Source organism: Sinocyclocheilus anshuiensis, unplaced genomic scaffold (assembly GCF_001515605.1).
Source record: "Sinocyclocheilus anshuiensis isolate Anshui unplaced genomic scaffold, SAMN03320099.WGS_v1.1 scaffold192, whole genome shotgun sequence".
NCBI classification, from domain to species: domain Eukaryota; kingdom Metazoa; phylum Chordata; class Actinopteri; order Cypriniformes; family Cyprinidae; genus Sinocyclocheilus; species Sinocyclocheilus anshuiensis.
In genome coordinates this window covers 473,485-497,080 of record NW_015554077.1, presented here as the reverse complement: position 1 = coordinate 497,080, position 23,596 = coordinate 473,485, and the positions used below count along the sequence as shown (strand labels likewise).

Below are 23,596 nucleotides of genomic sequence, written 5' to 3'. Positions count from 1 at the left end.
CCAGAAAAAACTTTCCAAAATCGGCATCCAAACAACACCAGCCCCAGCACGAGCACCGACGTAAGTGAACCAGACCCCCCCAGACCCCCCCACCCAACACAGACACACACAGCACACCCAAACGAAAACATCTTCCCGCGCCCCTGTAGTAATACTAAAGAATCTGTAAATGTTGACGAGTACACTATGATGGACATGTTTTCCTGAGATTTATCATACTCGAGGCTTCATATACTGAGCAAAAACTTAGTCTTATCAGAGTCCTACAAACACAGCACAAACTCCAAGTATTAGAAGAGTTTTGAGGAAAGAGCACAAATCCTAATTAACCAGGTTCCATTATTAGAAAATGAAGCCTTATTAACTTGATGATCATGCAGTCTATATACAATTACTCTGAAAAGAGCATGTAGCTTTAGTAGTCCGTCTTGCTAAACACAATCTAGAGTCTTATTAAACAGAGCATTAAGTGTGTGTGCTGTTTTTCCTGATTAATATTCCTTAATGAGAGAGTTTGAACAAGGGGGAGTGCTGGTATTCACGAGATGAATGTACCCGTAAATACAGGCCCAATTTAGCTTCACACTCCCAATTTTTTCCACAATATGACTGATTTTCCTCTCCAAGGTGTGCCCAGAGAGAGTGAGAGAACGAGAAGGAACGATCAGAGTATGAAAACACAGCGTGACTGATTATGTGTTTGTGCGTGTGTTGAATCTCTATTGTTTGATGGATTAGAATGACTCAGGACAGCGAAAGGAAAATTAAAATGATATTTGTCATTTTTACAGGTGGTGTGTTGCCAGATCTTCTCTAAATCAGCCATCTTTGTGAACATCTGTTCAGATTCTCGAGAGGACATCTAGGGTAAAGAAAAAGATAGATGTGTCTGTGTAGATACAGTCTATGTTCAGGATGAAATACTAGTGTAATGCTTACTCTATGCTGCAGTAGTGTCTATAGCAGTATCCAAAATGACTCATTTCCACTTATTTCCCTTCCAATAAATTATGTAGCTTTTGCTTTATAGCAACCATTTTGGGGGTGGGGGAAATGGGGGGATGTAAAAAATATCTTTGGTCAGTACAATTATATATTGAGGCACTGCAAACATGCAACCATGCGAAAGAGAGGTTGATGGAAAAAAAAAATACTTTTTCCCCAAAATCAAAACAAGAAAATGAATTGGTAATTGTAAAGTAATTGTATTCTCTCAGTGGTGATTCTAATTAGAATTCTTATTTCTGATATATATATATATATATAATTTTTTTTTTTTTTTAAATGAGCATATTTTAATGGCAAGAAGCACTACTACCATGATATAGTATAATAATATAATATGTATCATATCTTTTTCACTGTGAATTGAGAATTTGAAAACGTGCTTAACTGTCATGAATATAAAGTCACAGTACAAGAATCTAAAAACTCTCATTATCTAAAAACTCTAAATCTAATTTCCATTATGCAAAATACACTTTATGTTTCCCTTTTTCTGATAGGGGTGTAAATTAAGCTGGAACTGGAACTTCCTGTTCATTCATCAAGCTGGAAACGAAAGGTCAGGTCATTGCTTTGCGGGATACTTAATTCCACATACAGTAGTGTGCACTGGTTGTATATTGCAAATTCAGACAAATGCAATCTTTTGACTGGGTAATCAATGCATATGGAATTGCAGGGCACATTCTGCATGAATAGAACGAGCAGTATGGTAATATGTGAATATTCCCTGTGTGCGATAGAGAGAAATCTGATACTTGCCGTATTGGGGTGAATGGCACCTAGACTGCTGCTGTGTGGAACTCTGTTTGTAGAACTGTTGCGACTGAGCGAATGGGAGCGACATGCCGTGTGGGATCGAATCGGGGTAATCTGCGTCATGGTGGCTGCTGTTTGAGAGGCCGCAGTCGATGCATTAGCCATGTGAGTGGCTGTTTTTGGCCGTCTGGTCTCATTGGTAGGTGACTGCGCAGTCAGAGAGGATATGGAGCGTGGACAGGACATGGAGCGGCGGATGAGCCCGGAAAGATTGGGCGAGGAGGAAGGACCTCGCATTGGTTTAGGGGCAGGTTTCCAATGAACACGACCTAAAACAAAGAACCAAAGCATTTGACTTCAATTTAAAACACACACACACTTTTGGAAATTAAGTCTAGCATCGGAAATCTAATAACCAACAAAAAAGGTTTTTAATTAATCACTTCACCATGTGATCATCCTGTAGGCCTGAGTGGCTGTCAAGTTTCCAACTCAGGCCAGACAGTGAATTGAAACACACATACAAACAAATTTATGATTTTGAATGACCTCCAGTTTGTGAGCTAGCCAGCGGCCTTGAGGGAAGGAGTTGCCAAATGCGGTATTATAGCAGCTTAGCTCGGACTATCGCAGATGGCCTCAGGGTGGTGTGGGGCAAAGGGGGCAAACAATGTCACCCCAGAATGGCAGCAACCCAATCACCAGCGACCCCTCGCACACCAAATAAACCTGTCAGCTTGTTGCTTTGTCCCTCTTTCAGTGGCTAATAGAAAAGGCATGGCTTCAACTGTGTCAGGCCTGGATAATCAATATACTGCACAATCTATGGCACTTTCCAAAAATAGGGTACAAACTAGTTCTCCATTACTGAACTATAAACTATATACACAAAATGATCATAGCATAACATTTTGGCCTGTCCTACCCCAGTTTGTCATGATCATCATGATCAAATCATGATATAAGCTAATAAACTAATTGTTCAAATCATTTTGGAAAAAGTATTGTTAACTGTTAACAGAAACATTATATTTAGCTGTGTCCCATATTTTGTGGACAAGCCTGTACATGATTTCCCCTCCCATTAAAAATATTGCATAGAACCGTGAAACTCAAGTTAAGGATGTACATTTTTACACTTTTAGTGCAAGGTGGAAAATAAACAGTATCATTGAATTGAAATTATAAAATTCTTTAAATTCTAGTTATTTCATTTTGGCTTAAATATTGTAATGTAATTTAAATTGGTTTGTTAATTGTTTATAGCAAGAAAATGATTACATTCCACACATTTTAGTTTTACAATGTTTTAGACGTTTCTTCAATTCATGTAACAAGGTTGCAAAAATGGCAAACCTCTGTTTAAAAAATAAGCAATAACAACAATTTGACAAGTGGACAAAAAAATGCTTAAGGTTTAGCAACTCCTATCATGACCATTTATTGAAAAAGAAAAAAAAATCTAATAATCTCAAGCCTTTATTGAACCATATTTCTGAAAAACATCACATGGAGGAATAGTGAGCGCAGCTTCAAAAACATCTATATACAGTATATATAAAGACTGTGTAGGATGCTGGACCCCAAGGAACACCTCTACTTTAAAACAAACATTTTTCAAGGCTTGTTTGCACAGTTTTCAAGGTACGCCAGAAGTGCTCCTCTGAACTTCTCCCCAACCTGTGCTTTCCCCGAGCCGAGTGTCCAGTCTCCCTTTAAACCAGCGGACTGAAACATCAGAAAAGCTCATTAAAGCTGCAGCGCATGAGAGCCGAGGGACCTCTCACGACATCACCTGCCGCAGTCAGCCAGTCAAATTAAGAGCCACTGCACTGGGCCAGCGAATACTGTGACCCTAATTAAAAAAGATGGATTTTCTCTGTTTCATGTATTAATTAGGTAAACAAATGCATTATAGTAGATTTACATCTGTAATTTAGCTCAGGCTCGGCAAACGGCACTGAAGATTTAATGTGTCTGGCTAGACAAAAGCCTGCTTAAAAGTTTAAGCCATAAGCAGCTCTTGCAGTCATCTGGAAACCATTGAGGGACACATAGCACCTATAAAAGCGGCTCAGCAGCAGAACGTCCCAGAACCTCCCAGTCGACCCTAATAGTCCCAGCCCACAGGTGATAAATAGCTTTTCCACTGAACAGACCCCTAAAACCTGCTGGTCTCGAAGTAGGAACAGATAACGTCAGAGGTCCAGTCGTGAGATCATGTCTACGCCAAGTAAAGTTCTCAAAACAACAACACTGACGCAAAACCAAACTAGATCACTCCCATTACAATCGTTAACGTTTTCTACCATATGAAGTGTTTCAAATGTGAAGTGTGTTCAAATTATAAAAAAAATAAAGTCATTTTATTTGCAATGCTCTGTAAACTAATTGCAATCAATCAAATTTTTGACAGCTGCATCAAAATCAGTTTGTACTAGTAAAAGATATCACATTATTTTTTGGGGGGGAGGGGGTGCTAAATATCGTTATATATTTTCAAAATTAAAAGATTTGTGCATTTCTTTTTAAAAATAATGTATTATTTAAAAAATAATAATAAAAATAAATAAATGAAACAAAATAAAATGTGACCCTGGACCACAAAACCAGTCATAAGGGTCAATTTTTGGAAATTGAGATTTATACATCATCTGAAAGCTGAATAAATAAGCTTTCCATTGATGTATGGTTTGTTAGGACAATGGGACAATATTTGGCCGAGATACAATAACTTGAAAATCTGGAATCTCAGAGTGCAAAAAAATCTAAATATTGAGAAAATCGCCTTTAAAGTTGTCCAAATTAAGTTCTTAGCAAAGTATATTACTAATAAAAAATTAAGTTTTGATATATTTATGATAGGAAATTTACAACATATCTTCATGGAACAAGATCTTTACTTAATATCCTAACGATTTTTGGCATAAAAGAAAAATCAATAATTTTGACACATACAATGTATTTTTGGCTTTTGCTACAAATATAGGCTACCCGTGCTACTTATGACTGGTTTTGTGGTCCAGCGTCACAAATAAAAAAAAAAAAAGTAAAAAAAATCAATCAATCAATCTTGTATTATATGTAAAGATAAATTACATTGATCAAAGATGACAGTAAAGACTGAAAATCAGCTTTTCCGTTGCAGGAATCAATTACATTTTTAAATATATTTTATTATTATAAACAGTTATTTTAAATATTTCACAACATTACTGTTTTTATTTAATTTTTAATCAAATAAGTTTGGTCAGCATAAGAGATGTATATGTTCAAAAACATAACAAAAAACATTTACTGACCCCATATTAAAAAATAAATTTAAAAAAACTTTGAAAATAAAGTAAAATTTAACATTCTCCTGATCTACGGTTTCTTCCAGATTGGGCACTGGAACCATTTTGAGAAAAAAAGAACCTGTGGAAAAAGGTCAATAGCAGCTCGCAGACCTCTTTCTTTCACAGGCCCAGGGAAAGAACTCACTGGAGCGTTCTGGGCGATTGAGTTTCTCTTGCGTGATGCTGCTGCTCTCATCTTCTCCATCAGCATCGGAAGCAGAGCTGCTGTCGCTGCAGCTGGCCGAAGAGTCTTCAGGCTCCCTGTGCCCTCGGGGTGTCGGGCTGCTCTCAGGCATGGATGACAGGACCTACAAACAAACAATCACATAAACACACCCGCAGGGAGAGATGATGAGAGAAGATCCTAGAAAAATGCCAGTTCCTGAGCTTCCACCCCGAGTCCAATTAACGCTTGCCACTGACGGCAGAATGGAAGGGCGGCAGTGATACAAGCCTGACACACCAAGTCTTGATTAATGTCACTGCAGAAACATGTTCATTTCTTCTTAAATACACACATTGCATGTCAGGAGAACTAATCTATTATGTCCTTCAAGAAGTATTGAACAAAGAATCGAATATCTGTCTGACACTTGGGAAGTACTGACTATTAGCCTTCTGAATGCACTAATTTCACCTTTTCAACTCCAATTTGGCTCAAAGCTCTGTCTAAATTAACACTTTGGACATGATCTCCAACAGAGTTTTGAAAGAATTCGGAGAGATCCTGCTCTCCTTGGCATTTTTAAGAGGAACTTCTTGTGACTATTTCAGTTGCTTAATTTCGGTCTAGTCAGATTATTCCAGATGGCCCTGTAATGGCACTGTTACACTCTAAAAAATGCTGGGTTGTTTCAACCCAACTTTGGGTCAAATATGGACTAACCCAACTTTTGGGTTAAAAATGTAATTGAAAAATTTAACCCAACAGCTGGGTTAGTCCATATTTGACCCAAAGTTGGGTTGAAACAACCCAGCATTTTTTTAGAGTGTACAGTGTTCCAATCCATCAGAGCAGATACTGCTAAAATCAAACCTACATTCTGCCAGTATTGGGTGCAACTAATTACTAAGTAATTAGTTACTGTAATTTAATTACTTTTCCCTTGAAAAAGTAAAGTAAGGGATTACTCTTATTTTTTTTCTGTAATTTAATTAGTTACTTATGTAATTGAACTTAATACTGTGTATAGACTGTAGAACATTTATACAGAATACAATAGTGGATTTAATATCCAAATATAAAGTCTAACCTTACAATGCATGCTTTTTATGTACCCTTCTCACTTAAATACTTTGGTGAGTTAATAAGAATATCGGTAACACTTTAGTGTCCATAATTCTCACTATTACAGGGGTTAAAGCTAAAAAAAACCCTGAGCCTGAACTTTTTTCCAGGGTTGGGGGGTTGCGGGGGTGGACACATACACAGGGTTATTTGGCAAAAAAAGAACATTATTTGAAAATGATTTTCCTTGAAACTAACTAGTAATATATCTGCCCTTGTCATTAGCCCTTGACAGGCTCAGACTACAGATTATGGTGAGATATTTGAAACAGCAATACCAGGAAAGGTTACTCACTATAATGCAAACACATGCAACATTTAGGATGCTTTTGATATCAAGTTTTGCTGGTTAGCTTTGTCCTTGACAGGGTACAAGATGACCTACAATCTAAAACATGAAAGTTCTGAAATTGTTTTGTTCAAAAGAAATAATAGTAAATTAAATACTAGGAAATGAACATAAAATAGGAAATATACAAAGACAGTTTACTACAGAAAACTACAGTTCAGTTCAATTAACAACAACAAAATAAAATGCTCCAAGAACTGGTAACTTAAACAGGGTTCGTACAGTGAAAGTGAAAGTGAAAGTGAAGTGACATGTGGCCAAGTATGGTGACCCATACTTGGAATTAGTGCTCTGCATTTAGTTCAAAAGAAATAATAGTAAATTAAATACTAGGAAATTAATATAAAATAGGAAAAATACAAAGACAGTTTACTACAGAAAACTACAGTTCAGTGCAATTAACAACAACCAAATAAAATGCTCCAAGAACTGGTAACTTAAACAGGGTTCGTACAGATACTGCAAAATGAAATTCCAGGACTTTCAAGGACTTTTCAAGCACTACTCTTTTGGTTTTCAAGGACTAAAATCAGATCTCACTTATCACTTATCAAAAATATTGTTATTGTCTTTCAAATTCTAATACATAAACTAATAAAACAAATGATACAAATAAAGTGCAGCACATGCAAAGAATACAATGACTGTGGCAACTTTAACATTTGAAAGGATACTATGGCAAAGTTATTGCTGTCCTTATTCAAACTGAGTTTTTTTTTTTCACGAGTATATGATTGACCTGAAAAATGAAAGCTAGGCTATATCATACATTTGAAAAATTATGAGCTATATCACCGCTTATCGACACTAGGGGTGTGACAATAAACTTAAGCTCACGAGATGAGACAAAATGCATATACTTGGTTCAATAGAACAAGACAATGTTTTAATACTTTAAGAAATATTTGAATGACAAAATATTTGTCTTTTAATTACAAAAAGTAGAACAATGCAGTTATATTTTGAAATGTTTTAACAAATCTACGGTTTAACTAACAATTATTTTCCTAATCAAGTAATCTACTGATTATTTTGACAAGTATGTTTTAGTAATACAAATAGAACTAAGTGAAAAACAGGCTTTAATATGACTATATTTATATATAAACTAACGATGAGTCAATAATAATTGGCTCAAATAAAGTATCAAAACCAAGTACATGGTTTTATTGAACAACTGTTAAATACATAATGTAATATGCCTATAGTATAACAAATACCTGCAGAGGGCGCCAACAGCCTGTTGATGTTTCATGTGATTCAACGACGTTTAAATCCATTTAATGGACTACTTGTACTAAGCCTTGTGACACACTTCCGTTTTGAAATATTACGGCTCAGTTATTTCCAGTTATGTATATTTTCAGTGTGCTGTAATCATGTAGTTGACTTAAATGCCTAATAAAATTAGAGTTTGCGGGATGATTTCAAAAGCCGGATATTTTCAGAGACAGAGAAGACATATTCTGATGATTTTCCAAACTCAACGGAACATGAAGTTTTAATCCAACATAAACCAATCTGAGAAAGCGGAGCTGGTAATCATACGTGATTCACCACGCGATGCTGCAGTGTTTGTGAGATCTGATGAATAAGATCAGAATGAACCTTTATTTATCTGTATTAAATATGTTAGTCACTATTCTGTGTCATATTCTGTGTCATCATTTCACTGTATATAGCCTAATGCCAAAATATTAATATTCAAAGTAGTCGCACTGTCAACGTGTTACTGTTAAAAAATATTTAAATGTTTAACACAGACTGTGGGTTTAACATCATTAAATAAAGCACTTACCGCACATTCATTCAGCCATTTCGGAATAAGAGCACCAACACATACAAACAATACAAATTAGCCATGGTTTTACTACAAATAAAACGTCTCCAAGTTACGCATGTAACCATGGTTCCCCGAAGGGAACGAGACGCTGCGTCAAAACGCTACGGGAACGCCTCCAGCGTGACCACGCTCTGAATCACATGTGTAATCAATCCAATGGATGGGCGAGACATCACGGGTGATGTAGCGACCAGGATGCATAAAAGCACGTGCGGTGAAACCGGTGTCAGCTTCTAGGAGTGAAGCAAGCGCTGGCAGGGATGCCGGAAGTATGGCCCTGAGACGCAGCGTCTCATTCCCTCCGAGGAACCATGGTTACATGTGTAACCTGGAGACGTTCCCCTTCAGGAACTCGAGCTGCGTCGAAACGCTATGGGAACGAGAATGCCCACGCCACCAGACTTGCAAATCCCTGCCTAGTGTGGAAGAGCACAACTAAGGCGAGAGAAAAGGGAGCCAGGAGTGGCTAAAGTAGGCGGGGCCCACCGTCCCGAAGGCCAACTTCTGGAGGAGTGAGCCTTGACCCCCAAAGGAGAGGGGAGATCAGAGGACTCAAGGCTATGGAAAAACATCCTGATCCACCACGTAGCATAAGCTTCTCTGGCCGGAGGCCTTGGCCTCAGCGCACCACGGAGGAAACGTGTAAGAAGAGCTTGTCTTCCCACTGAATGGCCACTGAGAGCGGCGTGGTAGGCCGCAATGGCCACCATGAAGACCTCTAGGGTGGAGTGGGTCAACCCTGCGGATAAACAGGCATGCAGGAACTCCACAACTGTACCAAACAGGCAGTTAGCTGGGTTGAGCTGGCGGGCTCCGCACCAAGAAGTACAGTTTCCTCATAGAGGGAGCTCTGGATGGAGGATGGTCTCAACAACCACGGTTGAGAGACCGGAAGCTATGAGTTGTGCCTCCTCAGAGGCCACACCCACAGCTTCCACAGCTCCGGGCGGGGGTGCGCCCTCCGCCTGTGAGAGGAGATCTCTCCTGACGGGAATCTCCCATGGAGCGCTGTCGAGGAGAGAAATCAGGTCCGAGAACCATACTCGGCCCGGCAAGAACGGGGTTACTGGCAGTCGACTGACCTTGTTCCAGCGCACTCTCTCCAGAACTCCTGGGAGCAGAACAATCGGGGGAAAGGTGTACAGACGAAGCCTTGGCCACATCTGTACCATGGCATCCAGCCCCAGTGGAGTTGGATGAGTCAGAGAGAGAACCAGAGGGGACCGTGCGATATCATCTGAGTCGCGCATCTCTTAGGCCTGGGAGGAAGTGTTTCAAAGCTAGAAACACGGCCAGCATCTCCAGTCAACTCATGCACCACGCGAGATGGCGGCCGCTCCACAGGCCGCGGGCCGAACGGCCACTCATGACCGCTCCCAACCAGTGAGAGATGCATCCGTCACTAGCATATGCGGCGACCAGGCGCTCCCAGCACCGGGCCCTGAGATAAGAACCAAGGTTTCCTTCTCATGTCTAAGGCACGTAGGCATTTAGGCTACATGAAATATAATGTGTGCAATTCACACTGTGCATTGTTTAAGCTGACTTTCAGTTCAATAAAATAACAAAAAACTACATTTTGGATTTTTATTCAACTAAAGTGGGCATGCTGTGATCTGTACTGTATTTTTACTGTAACTGTAACTGACAGTGGAGTGTGTGTCTGAAAAGTCTCCTGTTTGATGTGGTCGTAAAGACATTCTGCGTCTAAATAAATGCAATTCTTGTCAAGAAAAAATAGACTGAAGCAGCAGTTGTGAGTGGGGTGGCCAACCCTAGCTCCGCACCTGCGTTAAATATTTGTAACATTTTAATTTAATATTTTTCGTTAAATTGGAAAAATTTTAATGTTAAGATGCTAATTTTGACAGCACTAGTTTGTATATACAGTATATATACCTTATACCTTATACTATATACCTTAGGTCCTTTTTGTTTGGAGGTTTTTCCCATCAGTTTCTCATCATCCAGTTCACACTGCTCCAGGAGGTCTAGGATATCTTCCTCCTGCAGAACAAGTCACAAACAAAAGCAGAAGACAGTCTTCATTTTTAACCTTTTCGTGTGGATATGCACTTAGATGAATACATTTTTGCACCTCACTTGTGATTTTACTGCATGTCAAAATAAAATAAGTGAAGTACAAGTTCACTAAATTCACAATCTCTATTTGTTTTGTGACTGTGAGTGTATGAGAGAGTTAAGACAGAGATTTTAATAGCATCGTTCATTTAAGCTTCAGGAGTTTTAGTAAGTTTGATTCATTTCCATTAATCAGTTTATAGGTGATTATTTTGTATCTAAATCTATCAATTTGCATATGGATTATACAGTATATTGATTATTTATAACCAAATGTAAAATGTATATTTATATGAAATTACCTTCAGTGATTGTTTGGTTGAAATAATGGACGCTCTAACTGAACCTTCTCAAGTGATATTAAATACATAAATATCTAAATAAAATATCACCAAAAAAGTAGTATATTATCAACATATAATTGTTTTATCTATTTTCCTAACATATGCCAGCTCTTTCTTTGCAAAATCAGGAACAAACACATAATGTAGTTTTAGTGAGGCCTCTTAATTCCAAAATATTTCAAACACATTATTATCTTGTCTAAACTATGAGTAATCAAACTGAGTAATTTCTGGGAAAAAAAAAATCTAAATCAAAACAGCACGTTGCATGACACCTAAACAATTTCTTGGCATAAATCAAAGCCATGTGTTTAGCCCAAGTTCAGGAATCCATCTGGAATATAAATCATGCTCATTCCTTCTTACAAGTCACTGCATCTGAACCACACTTTGAGTTTAGCACATCATAATCTATGTAGAATTTCTTCTTGTCATTTCTTTCAAATAAGGCACTCTGTTGTTGACTTTGAAGTATGGGGTCACTGCACAGTTAACATGAGAAAAGCGCTCATAACATTTAAAGACTCCAAAATTAAAGTTTCCTGGCACTTACAAATTACACACGACCAATTCTTTTTCCATTACATTTTAAGAATCACAGCCAATGGTTCAGGCAAGCAACACCAGCCAATTTAAACACTGTAAAACTCATCATCAGTATGATTAATAATACTGATTCCAATTATAGTATAACACTTTTCATAAAAAAAGTGTCAATGATTCCAGCTGTCTTTAAATTATGTATTTCACTTCCACAACATTGGCACATTCACGCTGACTGCTGCTTGAGCTTCCTGCAGATTCCTTTACGATACCCTGGAGTTTATTCAAGTCTTCCTGAAACTCAGCTTGCACTCTCCTCTTCGGATGAATTTGATGGGACAGAACAGCCTGGACGTCTGAAACAATTATTACGTACAATAGTGGACTTAAAATATCTTGGAAATGGCTTTAAACCCCTTTTTGACTCATAGGACTCTATAGCCTTTCTTCTGGAGGGGGCTCAAGCAGTTCTTTTGATATTGCCATGGTGTACTTCAATGCTTATGGACCAGATGCGTGTTTTTTTGTTGTTGTTTTTTAGGTTTATATAAGGTGTCACCCTTCTTCTTATCATCTAAGTTGCACTTCATTCTACCTAATTGATGTATTTGATTATAATTTGAATAGGTACTTGATGTAGTCAAAAATAAAATATATTTTCTTTTATCTATTAACACTGCTTAAATGCCAATCCAATTTCTGTGTGTCGTAATATGTAACACCTTTAATCTTTTTTTACCTATAATATAGAATTTTTCTTTCTTCATTTTTTTTTCCATTACTAACTCGGAACAGTTAACAATTAACCAAATTAACAATTTTATTGATAATTATCCATTGTTTTAATTAAAAAAAACATCACAGAACAGGTGTTTTGAATTTAATTATATTCAATAACATTAAAATAACTTTTATGTTTTTATATTTTTTATATTATATTTAACTTTTTATATTTATAATATTTCAGTAATTTGATTTGAGGGATATTATTAGACTGCTAATCCAAAATTAAATTTTAATCTTAAAAAATGCCTTAATGTCTGTCAGCTGGTTCATACAAATAAAGGTAGTAGGTTATTTCAAAACAAAGCAAGATTACAGTAATGACAGTACTTCAGATAAGAAAAGGGCAGGAGAGCAGCTGTATAACAAACAATAAATGTATTTGGGTGAAGACTGAATCGTCACAGTCTCAAGAATTTGATCAATATTGTTCTGAATTCGCTACAACATATTTTCTTCTTTCTATCTTTTTTTTTCTTCTCAAAACCGTAAGATGTGTGTTTCATGGACTCTGATGTTTCTCCATTACAAATGTCGCACGCTTTTCAAGCAGAAACATTATCCCAGCTGTAACTCAATAAGCCAGGCATTGATCTGTTGTTCTGGCTCAGATGGAGAGAGATTTTAAGTGCATTCAAATCTGTTCTTTTGCTCATCGCCGCCTTCCATTCTTCCCCAAACACAGAGTAAGACTCATTGTTCAGGCAGTCGGTGAAGAGAAAAAAGGCCAGAAAAACTTCACACTCTGACTGCAGGTGACGAGTCAATATTTGCTACCGTTAGATTGTTATGAAATTTGTTTTTGTTGCTTTGATTTGGGTGCAAACTCACAAAGTCGATTTTGGGGTTATTTTGTGTGTCAGGGCACAGACGTGAGGACATAAGAAAAGCAAGTGTGTGTCTAATACAGAGGACGCATTACCAACCAGAGTTTTCTTTTTGTTATCGCATGTTACAATAAGTGCCAATCAGGTGCTGGAACTTGCCATTGTTAATGTTTTACCGAGTGCTTGTTGCAGTTGTGGAAAGCAAGTAAACAACAGAGCAATGTTCTCTCCTGCCGCAGCTTTTCACATCTATTCACAGCTTGCTATGTATTCTAGAGGAATCGCAAAACAGAATACATCACCATTCGCTTTTTACTTTGACTGATGTACGGAAGAAATGTTGGTATTAACATAAAATGTTATTTTCTGGATGGAGTATAACCATCTGGTCACACTCAAAGCAAAATTATTACCATTAGAGAAAGTTATTGAGGTTAAATAAAAAGAACTCTGATTTCAGTTTATTTTATTTTTAGAATTTTAATTAAAATTAGCCTTAGATTTCCTTCATATATTATTCATGATTTAATATGTATTATTTATCAGTTAAAATCATGTTTTATTTTTTTTTATAATTTAAATAATAATAATAATATACTAATCATCCTGTGGCTGCCTGAGACCCACTGCACTAGAGTAATGGGTCATTATTAAAGGAATAGGTCACACCAAAATTAAAATTCTGTCCTCATTTAATCACTCGCATGCCGTTTCAAACCTGTTCATCTTCAGAACACAAATGACAACAAAGATATTTTTAATATTATCTTATCATTAAACAAAACTTTCACACAAAAAAATTAATAGTTAAATGAAAATAAAATTAAATCATTAAAAAAAGACATTGTGACGTAATCAGTATGAATCGTATAGTTTATTTCCACTTTTATTTTATGTGAGCTATTCCATGTATTTATGTATCCATGTATAAGTCCATGTATTCATCTACGATCTACAAAAAACTAGGACATTAAGTGTCAGATATATGCAGTTATGCTACTGGAATTTATTGTTTACCTTACTCACATGTATTTAGGACATTTTAAGATATTTCTAATCATTACGTTATGGCAAGAAGAAACCTAATCTGACAAATCCTGATAACTAGATTTTATTTTATTTTTTTCCGGAACGTTAGAAATAAAAGTAATTTAAAATTAAATTATCCAAAACTATCTTAGCAGACCTGTTCCCACAAAATGTTTCACACAATATCACTTCACAATAGTATACACATTTTTTAATGACATAGTTTAGTTTTTCATGACCATTTTCCACCCTCTCTGTGACCCTTGGCATTAAACGGGCCATTTTTTTTTTTTTTTTGCTGCTGTGCTTTTAAGATGTAAATGCGTCTTTGCATGTGAAATGAGTAGCAGTGCTTTGCTGTGAGCTTTCTTTCGGGTCCAGTATAGTTTGTGCTGCCCTATCTTTCAAAAACAGCCTTTTTGCACCACCTGCATTACATTGTGACAGCTAAAAAACAATCCATGCTGAATGTGTATGTTTATTTCACTTAAGAATGTTTATTTTGCTTCAAAATCTCGACCACTATTCACTGCCATTTTAAAGCTTGGAAAAGCCAGGATATTTTTTAGTATACCTCCAATTGTATTTGCCTGAAAGAAGAAAGTCTTATACACCTAGGATGGCTTGAGGCTGAGTAAACCATGGGGTAATTTCCATTTTGGGGTAAGCTATCCCTTTAAGAATATACAAAGTGACAAGTGCTACACACAGTTTCCCCACAGTTTACTCTTGTTGGTAGTTCTTCTAGTTTTTAGGAGTAATAGTATTTATCCTGCTTTCTCCCTTTTACTCAAACATGATGGAGTAGGTCAAGTTTCCGAACATCAAATAGGTGCTTTTGACATGTAAATTTGGCCAGTGATTGTAATCCAGTGATTCTTGAACAAGCCATTTTGGCAGCAATAGTAAGTGCATAGTGAAGAGTAATGTGATTACTGTTTAGACAGAGTAATTAGTAAAGAATTCCCCTGAAAAACTAGAAAAGTAATTAGCAATTAGTAATGACTTATTTTGAGTAACTTTCCCAACCTTTGTAAATTTGTGAGGGGTAGACAGGGCCTAGACTAATGTTAAAAGCTCAGGGTTGCTGAGAAACTGAAGTGACATTAACAAACTGACAGACAGGAAGGTCAAAGACCACATGGCAATGGCACAAACTCTGGCTCTTGAATCTTTCCCAAATAAGCCAGACACCAGCGCCGTAGGAAACAGCTCACACGCTGCCCTGCCATATCAGCAGACGGCTCCCGGCTCAAAACTACAACCTGCCTAACAACCATCTCCATTCAACCCCACTCCAAAGTCAGATTTCAGATTCCATCAATGTGAGCTATGAGGACCAAACCCTTCCAACAATATTCCACATTCATATGCATGGGTACACAGATCCGGCCTTGAAAATCCCTGTAAAATGAACATCCAGAGGTTTCGGAGAGGTTGCGCAGTACAATAATGAACTCCAGCTGAACAGAGAATCTTAGAACAGAGGCTTTCATAAAAAAAAGAGAAACTGCTTAGAAATGCAGTAGGATCATTTGTATATAAAGCTAATAAAGCTTTTAAAGCATTATGCAACAATTACATTTTTACTGTATATTTTATAATAAAAAAGATGTCATGATAGTTGCCGAGGCTTTGCGGTTTTTTGGGGGGGATTTTAATTCAAAAACACTTGTACGGATCTTGTATATATTTATTATTACAATATTTATTAGCAAAATTTTGTATTTGAAAAAACAACATATTTAGTCACGTGGTAGTTTTAGTTCATTATGGTGTTTTTAGAGTAAATCAGTCTGATTAAATATGGTTTAATGCTGTCAATCTCATCAAAATCCTTACTGAAATTAATTTCTGCCTAAAGAAATTGCAACATTTGATCTCACAATTGCAATTTTATTTGTCACAACTGACCTTAGACTTCATAAAAGGTTTAATAATTCTCACAATTGCAACATTTCTCGTAATTACAATTTTTATGTTTTAAGCCACCTTTCCACTACCTCTGACATTCGCGTACGATTATTGCATTTCGCATGGAACTTTGTCATGAAGTCATGAAGTCATGAAGCAACCGTCACCCTCCTCTTATTTACCATGGTAAAATGAATGATTTGAATGAATGATTGAATATATATACATCCACAAAAAAACAAATGACACACGGTACATTTAAAATAAAAACAAAGTAGGTTTTCTAGAGCTAATCCACATAAATAATGATTGAAATTTCTGCATAAACACATGGTCGGAACTCCCACATTATTCTCCATTGGAAATGAATAACTTCCAGTCTGTCGCTTTTGTTGAAGATAGGCAGCATATTTTACAACAGTGTATATCTTGCAAATGCAGCTTTAAATTTCACAGAGTGACTTTATTCTTATTTTAAATGTTAATACTTAAGTTCTTTTTTATTAAAGGGATAGTTCACCCAAAAATGAAAATTCTGTCATTAATTACTCACCCTCATGTCGTTTCAAACCCGTAAGACCTTTGTTCATCTTCGGAACACAAATTAAGATATTTTTGATGGAATCTGAGAGCTGTCTGACCCTGCATAGACAGCAACGCAACTGAAATGTTGCCAAGTCTAGAAACGTAGCAAGGAGATCTGTAAAATAATCCATGTGACATCAGTGATTCAACCGCAATTATACGAAGCTACGACAATACTTTTTGTGCGCAAAAGAAAAAAAAAACTTTATTCAACAATTGGTCTCCTCCGCATCACCCTGTAGCGCCATTTTGGAGAATATCCGCTGGACGTAAACAGCGTATGCTGTTCTGTGTCAGCTGCGTCACACGGATACGCTGTTTCCGTTCAGATCAAATCACATAGTAGGAAACAGATCCTGCGTGACGCAGCTGACACAGAACAGCATACGCTGTTTACGTCCAGCGGATATTCTCCAAAATGGCGCTACAGGGTGATGCGGAGGAGACGAATTGTTGAATAAAGTTTTTTTTTTTTTTTCTTTTGTGCACAAAAAGTATTCTTGTAGCTTCGTATAACTGCGGTTGAACCACTGATGTCACGTGGATTATTTTACAGATCTCCTTGCTACGTTTCTAGACTTGGGAACATTTCAGTTGCGTTGCTGTCTATGCAGGGTCAGACAGCTCTCAGATTCCATCAAAAATATCGTAATTTGTGTTCCGAAGATGAACAAAGGTCTTATGGGTTTGAAACGACATGAGGGTGAGTAATTAATGACAGAATTTTCATTTTTGGGTGAACTAAGCCTTTAAGGCTTTCTATAGATCCTCACTGTTTTTGTACCACATACAGTAAATTGCAGTTGGCTACATTTTTTATAACCTGTAGTGTCGCCAACTACTTTTCCACAACAGCTAGCTTGACTACAGTTCAACTATTTTAAATTATGAGTAGCTGTTAGTTTGAAAAGCAACAGATTTCTCAACACTGCCTATAGATTGTCTAGATTCTGTATGGCCTTTACAGTCAGTCAATGGGCTAGATTTATCATCTACTAGGCAAAAAGTCTCAGAGCTTATAGTAATAGCAACCTCGTGGTTTTTGAGGTATCATTCATGTCCGTAGCTCAAACGGTTTGTTTAAATCCCTAACCCTATGAATGAGCAATAGCAATGCTGATGGTTGTCTTAAACTGCACTAATGAAAACCAGATGGCCACAACAAGAGTTAGTCTACATCTACGTCCACATTTCTTATTTTAAATGCAACAGAGCAAGTAGAAAAGAGAGAGAAAGAAGGAATAGGAGCAAAAGATTGTTCAGTTGCGTCTCAGGTACATGCCTTCATTCGTTTCAGTGGATTATTCATTTCCTTTTGAAGTGAAGCTGCTCGCCCAGCGAGGAATGTCTGAAAGGCAGCTGAAAGGAGACTCTCATATTTCTCCAAGAGCAGCTTGTCATCTGGGGGGTAAATACGTCTGTACGGAGAGAGGGAGAGAGAGAGAGAGGGAGAGAGTTTTATCTGATTATCTGATGTAACAGCCTGGTCTGCCTGCTTTTCTAATCACTTAAACAAACCTCAATCGTTCTTTTCACACATGCATTTGTCCATTAATGCTGTGTATATACTAACGATTAATAAACTTGTCTTTATATTAGACGTTAAGACTAAACAAAAGCCAGAGACATGTAAACCTTTGCCTATATCTGTGTGATGGATCTTCAGATCAGCGCCATATTGGGTCAGGGATATAATCAAAACCAGCAACTGGCTGAGCTTCAGGACTCAGATTTTTACGTCAGCCATCAGATGGCGACCTGCTACGGTACCAAAATTATGCCAACAAAATCCTGAAATGTATTAATATTACTGGCAACACTTTACATTTGAGCAATAAGCAATATAGTTACAGTATGTATTAATCTTTATTAACATTAGCTAATAAAAACACAGCTTTTCTTAGTTAGTTCATGTTAGCTCAGGTCTTTTAAATAATATTACCAGATACAACTTTTGATCGAAAATAATGTAATGTACTAAATGTTGAAATTAACAATGACTAAGATTAATAAATGTTTTATAAGTATTTTTCATTGTTAGTTCTTAAAAAGTGTGATTTACCGGTTTGGATTAAACAAATAAATATTGTATTAGTATTAGCTATTTAAGAGGTGACACATGTACAGTATTTGTGCAAAATATACCATACAGTTTGACAGGATAGCCATTGACATGAACAACAAAATATGTGGGAAGTATTTTGCCTCCCTTTAAAAGTTGATGTCAAGATGAACTTGTACCATCCTGAAGTGGTTTATTAGGAAATAATGATTGTCATAATGCAAGAACGATCCTGCTTATTAGACTGACTACTTACTAAATAAAGAAATCAAGAATATTTAAATGCAGAATGCAGCACTTGACCAATCAGCATCAAGTATTCCAGAAAACTGTCTAAAATTAATTTAATATAATGCACACAATTATATAGTTAGCTGCATTTTTTATTTTGCATTGTTCTTTCAGTCTGACCCAACATTTGTGAAGCACTGACCAAAATAATGGTGGCACCTCAATCTAAATAAACAGTGAAGGTGGAGCGAGCGACATATTTCCACAGTTCAGCCTAATAAACTAAAACTCACTTGGCGTGTGACATTTAAAACGGCTCTTTTGGATTCCAGCTTCAACGTAATCAAAAGCTCAAGTAAATGTAAATGTTCAGATCAGACGATAAACCGCCCCAAATCCATTAAGAGCTACAAGCACGATGGACAAACTTATGTGGGAGAAGTAATCTAGTAAGAGTAAGTGGGCTTAGTCTTCGGCATATGGCACATGTTTGAAATCTGGGTCTGACCCACAAACCTCAAACACTTTTTTTTTTCCATGTTTCAGCATCTTTTGGGCTGTTTTTATTTAGAGTTGAACAGAACAGCAGTTACAGGCATAGGCATAAAATGACCTATTTAGGAAGAGGCATTCGTTTCGTATTCCTCCTCTGAGGCTCTGACGTGGAGGCTCCGTATTAAGAAGCGATTTGTTGCAATTACAAAGTGACTGCATTTTTTTTTTTCTGAGTGAAAAATCGCAGCAAGATGCTAAATGCTGCAATTTCTCTATGAAGAAGCCACCCTCTATGGTAAATACAAAGGGTTAGTCAAGATGCTTGTGTAATGAGGTCAGGTTAATCAAGTCTTAATGGCAGGTCTTCGTCTGGCAGATCTTAGTGTCTGAATTTGAATGTAACAAATGACAAAAGTAATAAAAGCAAGAAGCATTTGGCTTCTTTACAAAACATTAGCAGTCATTAAAGTAGTGACCTGGAGTCATTTAATGTTCTGAAGCAAGCAATCTCTGACAGATATAGATAATAAAATACTGACAACTTTTGGTCCTTCTAGACCAGCGCTCTCAAATTAGCAGTCATAAGTGAGGTAGAAAATAAATTTTATCCAGCAAATAAATTTTAATTTAATTAAAAATGTTCTATAATGTTGTCTATAATTTACTTTGGCCTTGTATGTGGGTCAAAGACGAGACATTAAAATTACATTTACAAAAGTGATGGAACATAATTTTACCCAAAATGGCAAAATATGGGTGAAATTATGTTCCATTGTCATTCAGCATAACAGATATATTTATGTAAAAATAAAACAACATACTTATCCTGGCCTTTACTTATTAAAATATATTAAATAAAAAGTGATCTACTATATTTTATTAAATTTTAATTGATTAATAAAATAATAATTCTTGATGACAAATGGGCAAAATCTAGTGGTTTGAAGGATAGTGGCAAAGGTTGGTAAAGATTTAAAATTACAATTAATTAGGTTTTGGGGGCTGCACTGTCATCCTTAAATAGAGTCTTTTAATGACATCTAATGATTCTACTTCTAAAAATGACAGATTTTTATTTTTATTTGTTGTTGTTGTTGTTGTTACACTGAATGACATTCTGTAAATCATGGTAAAAATGTATGACAGACATTATTTTTTGCTCAGAAAAATAAACAAACAAACAAACAGGACACAATCTAAAGTATGGGATGATTTTAAAGCTGCATTAAACTGTAAATGTTTGAAAACCCCTTTTTGGCTTTGACCTAAGTATGCATGTATACATTTTATATTTTTTTATTTTTACAGGAATAAAGCACAAATGTAATGTTTTCACTTATATTAATAAACAGAATGTTACCCAAAGACTGGATTCGAACATGCTTTGGTGCCTTATTATCCCCCTTTTCTGCCTACGAAGGCAGAATATTTCAAGTTTCAGAAACAACTCTTGTCCTTGTTTTGTCCTCGCATGAGAGACTAAGAAATTGTTTCATACAGTCACATCCCAAACCAAGCCACAAGAGACCCCACAGGTGTAAGCGGGCATTCTTACAGGATAACAATCGTCAAAGCGGCTCCCCTACCTGTAGTTCCCCAGGTGCCGCTTTTCGTGCTCGTCCCTGGAGACCTGCTTGCGGACTTGGGCCAGTCTTTCTTTCTGAAAACACAACACAAGTGAATAAGCGCTGAGGAGCAGGTAGAACAACAAAGAAATAAAGCCCTGTTTCTGTTAGTGCTATACTGCAGTGTAATTTAGCCACCCAAAACCCAATAACAATGGCACCGAATGACTCGTTTCCCATATTACGAGGCACCTTAATGAAGTCTGAGAGTTAGTGGGCGCGAATAACAGCCTCTCCTCTACACTTGTTAATACAGGCGGCCCATTCATAATTCATATAGATTTAACTCCCACTGTACCATTTTAATACATCAAAAACTATAATTGTGGAAAGGTCAGCTGGTCAATTTGCAGTGGCGCAGCAGGGTGTCTTCTATAATAGTCACTGATCTCTGCTAAATGCTGGTACAGGCATATTCGCTCAGCCCCCAATCCCCAAATCTCACTCTTCTTTTGCGTCTAGCTTTGCCCTTTGAAAATACCACCTACCTGCAGTCATCTCAACCTCATTCATCTCTTTATATAATAAAAAGTTGATCGAAAGAGCAATCAAGAACTGGTGCACAAAGCACCTTCTACTTACTGAACTTCCTGGAAAACGTGCTTTGTCTGTACCTATGCGGAATATGAATATTTAAATATCTTTTTTTCTTTTTCGGTTTTGGGGGGTTTGCCACTTTTTATCAGTGTTGGGAGTAACGCAAGTTACGTAATCAGATTACTTTTTCAAGCGACTAGTAAAGTAACGCATTACTTTTAAATTTACAAAAAAGTAACAGAGTTACTTTTTCAAATAAGTAATGCAAGTTATTTTGTTTTCCCATTTATTCACTGACAGCTCTCCTGTCCCTGTGTTGAGAGAAACTGGGAGTAAGGTGCAGAGACACTTCCTTCTTAATTTCACTTTTGGTATGAAAGGGCCTTTACAGTTGCCAAAAATATAACTTTTGGGTTCTTTTTGGGTTCTTCTTTTTCTGCAAGTGCACAAACTACTAATCCATGGCTCCAACACCAAACATTATAAAATGTTGTTTTCTAATTGCTAAACTGGCCTCACCAGCTCTTCTCTCCTGCGCTCCAGTAGGTGGCGTTGTCTCTCCCATTCCGATGATCCAGCCGTCAGTTTGCGCATTGATCCCTGTCCATACAGCCGTCGCTGGGCTTCTGCCTTCTGCTGGGCCAAATTCCGTCGTTTATCACTCGCTCTAGGTAAAAAAAAAAACAATAAAATAAAAGGAAATGCTCAGTAATAGCACTCAAAGTAGCCCAAACTCCCAGCCGAAATCCTGACAGACTCCGAGACTCCATACATCACTCGACTTGACAGCATTCAGCACTTCAAGATTTCATCGCTCACTGGCCCTTCAAATTTGCTGTTGGAAGTGGCCACTCAGGGTCAGTGGGCTCCTGAACCACTGGGGAACCCTCTCGTTTTATTGATACGACTTTCACACTTCTGAGTCCTTGTTGCTGAGTTATTGGTTTTGTCCTGCCACTGCTGGGGAAATAACACGGGAGTCGCTTTGATATGTTACTGGTAAGAACTCAGCTGGATCAGTTGGGACACAGTAAACGTCTGTGGAGACTTCCAAGAAAATCACTGAGACAGAATGGCAGCAATGCATCCTGAAATCTGATCCACTGCTGGATTGAGTTTGGCTGCTGTTTCCTACTCTAGGACCATTGTTGGGCCACTCTGGTATATTTAGTACAAAAGGTGGACCTGGGATTTGAAGGCCAGGTCTATGATAATCAATCACAGGAAACCCTAGTGTAGTGACATACAACTACACGCACAGGCAATCACACAAACTTAAGTATGCACAAACAAACATACACGACATTCCCACAAAAACACACAATCCTCACATAAACACACCCTTCAGGTTAAATACAATACAATCATAGAAAAAAAAAGAGTATTACCATCAATATTTAAAGTAATACACTTACTGAAACATACAACTGAAGTGTATTGAGTGATTATATGGCACAGTAATAAACATTAAAAAATACACAATTAGATCAAAATTATAGCCATAAGACCATATTATGGGCCAGAGTTACTAACAGTTTGCGCCAGCGCAAACCCTCTTGACATTAAAGGGGTGGTTCGCTGGGTTTTTTCTAGGCTTGATTGTGTTTATGGGGTGCAGTCTAACATGTGTTAATGCTTCGTTTAAAAAAAAATCATTATTTTTCACATAATTTACCTTTATTCCACACAGCTCTGTCCCTTCTCTGAGAAACGGGCTGATCTTTTCCTGTTTTTATGAAGCCCCGCCCTCAAAAATAGGCGATGGGCTCTGATTGGTTAGCTAGCCCTGTGTGTTGTGATTGGCTAAACTGCCTCTAGTGCACGTCTAACCGTCTCGCCCCTCACCTCAGCGGCATGTGCTCCGGTTGCACAATAACAGCGTATACTTTTAGATACGCTGTTATTTGTAAATGCTACTGCTTATGTTAGCTTTTAATATACGGTTTTATCCTGATTA

General features: G+C 37.1%; 1 protein-coding gene across 1 annotated transcript in view; it reads right to left on the bottom strand.

The window, feature by feature from the left end:
- Positions 1-23,596, bottom strand: part of ttll7 (tubulin tyrosine ligase-like family, member 7) — a 108,274-nt gene that overhangs the window by 26,199 nt on the left and 58,479 nt on the right. Inside the window, exons 11-16 of the mRNA XM_016461110.1 lie at positions 22,159-22,306; positions 21,064-21,137; positions 17,972-18,107; positions 10,503-10,589; positions 5,248-5,410; positions 1,766-2,093 (exon numbers count right to left, since the gene is read on the bottom strand). Coding sequence (XP_016316596.1) covers positions 1,766-2,093; positions 5,248-5,410; positions 10,503-10,589; positions 17,972-18,107; positions 21,064-21,137; positions 22,159-22,306 — 936 coding nt within the window. The remainder of the gene's footprint in view (positions 1-1,765; positions 2,094-5,247; positions 5,411-10,502; positions 10,590-17,971; positions 18,108-21,063; positions 21,138-22,158; positions 22,307-23,596) is intronic.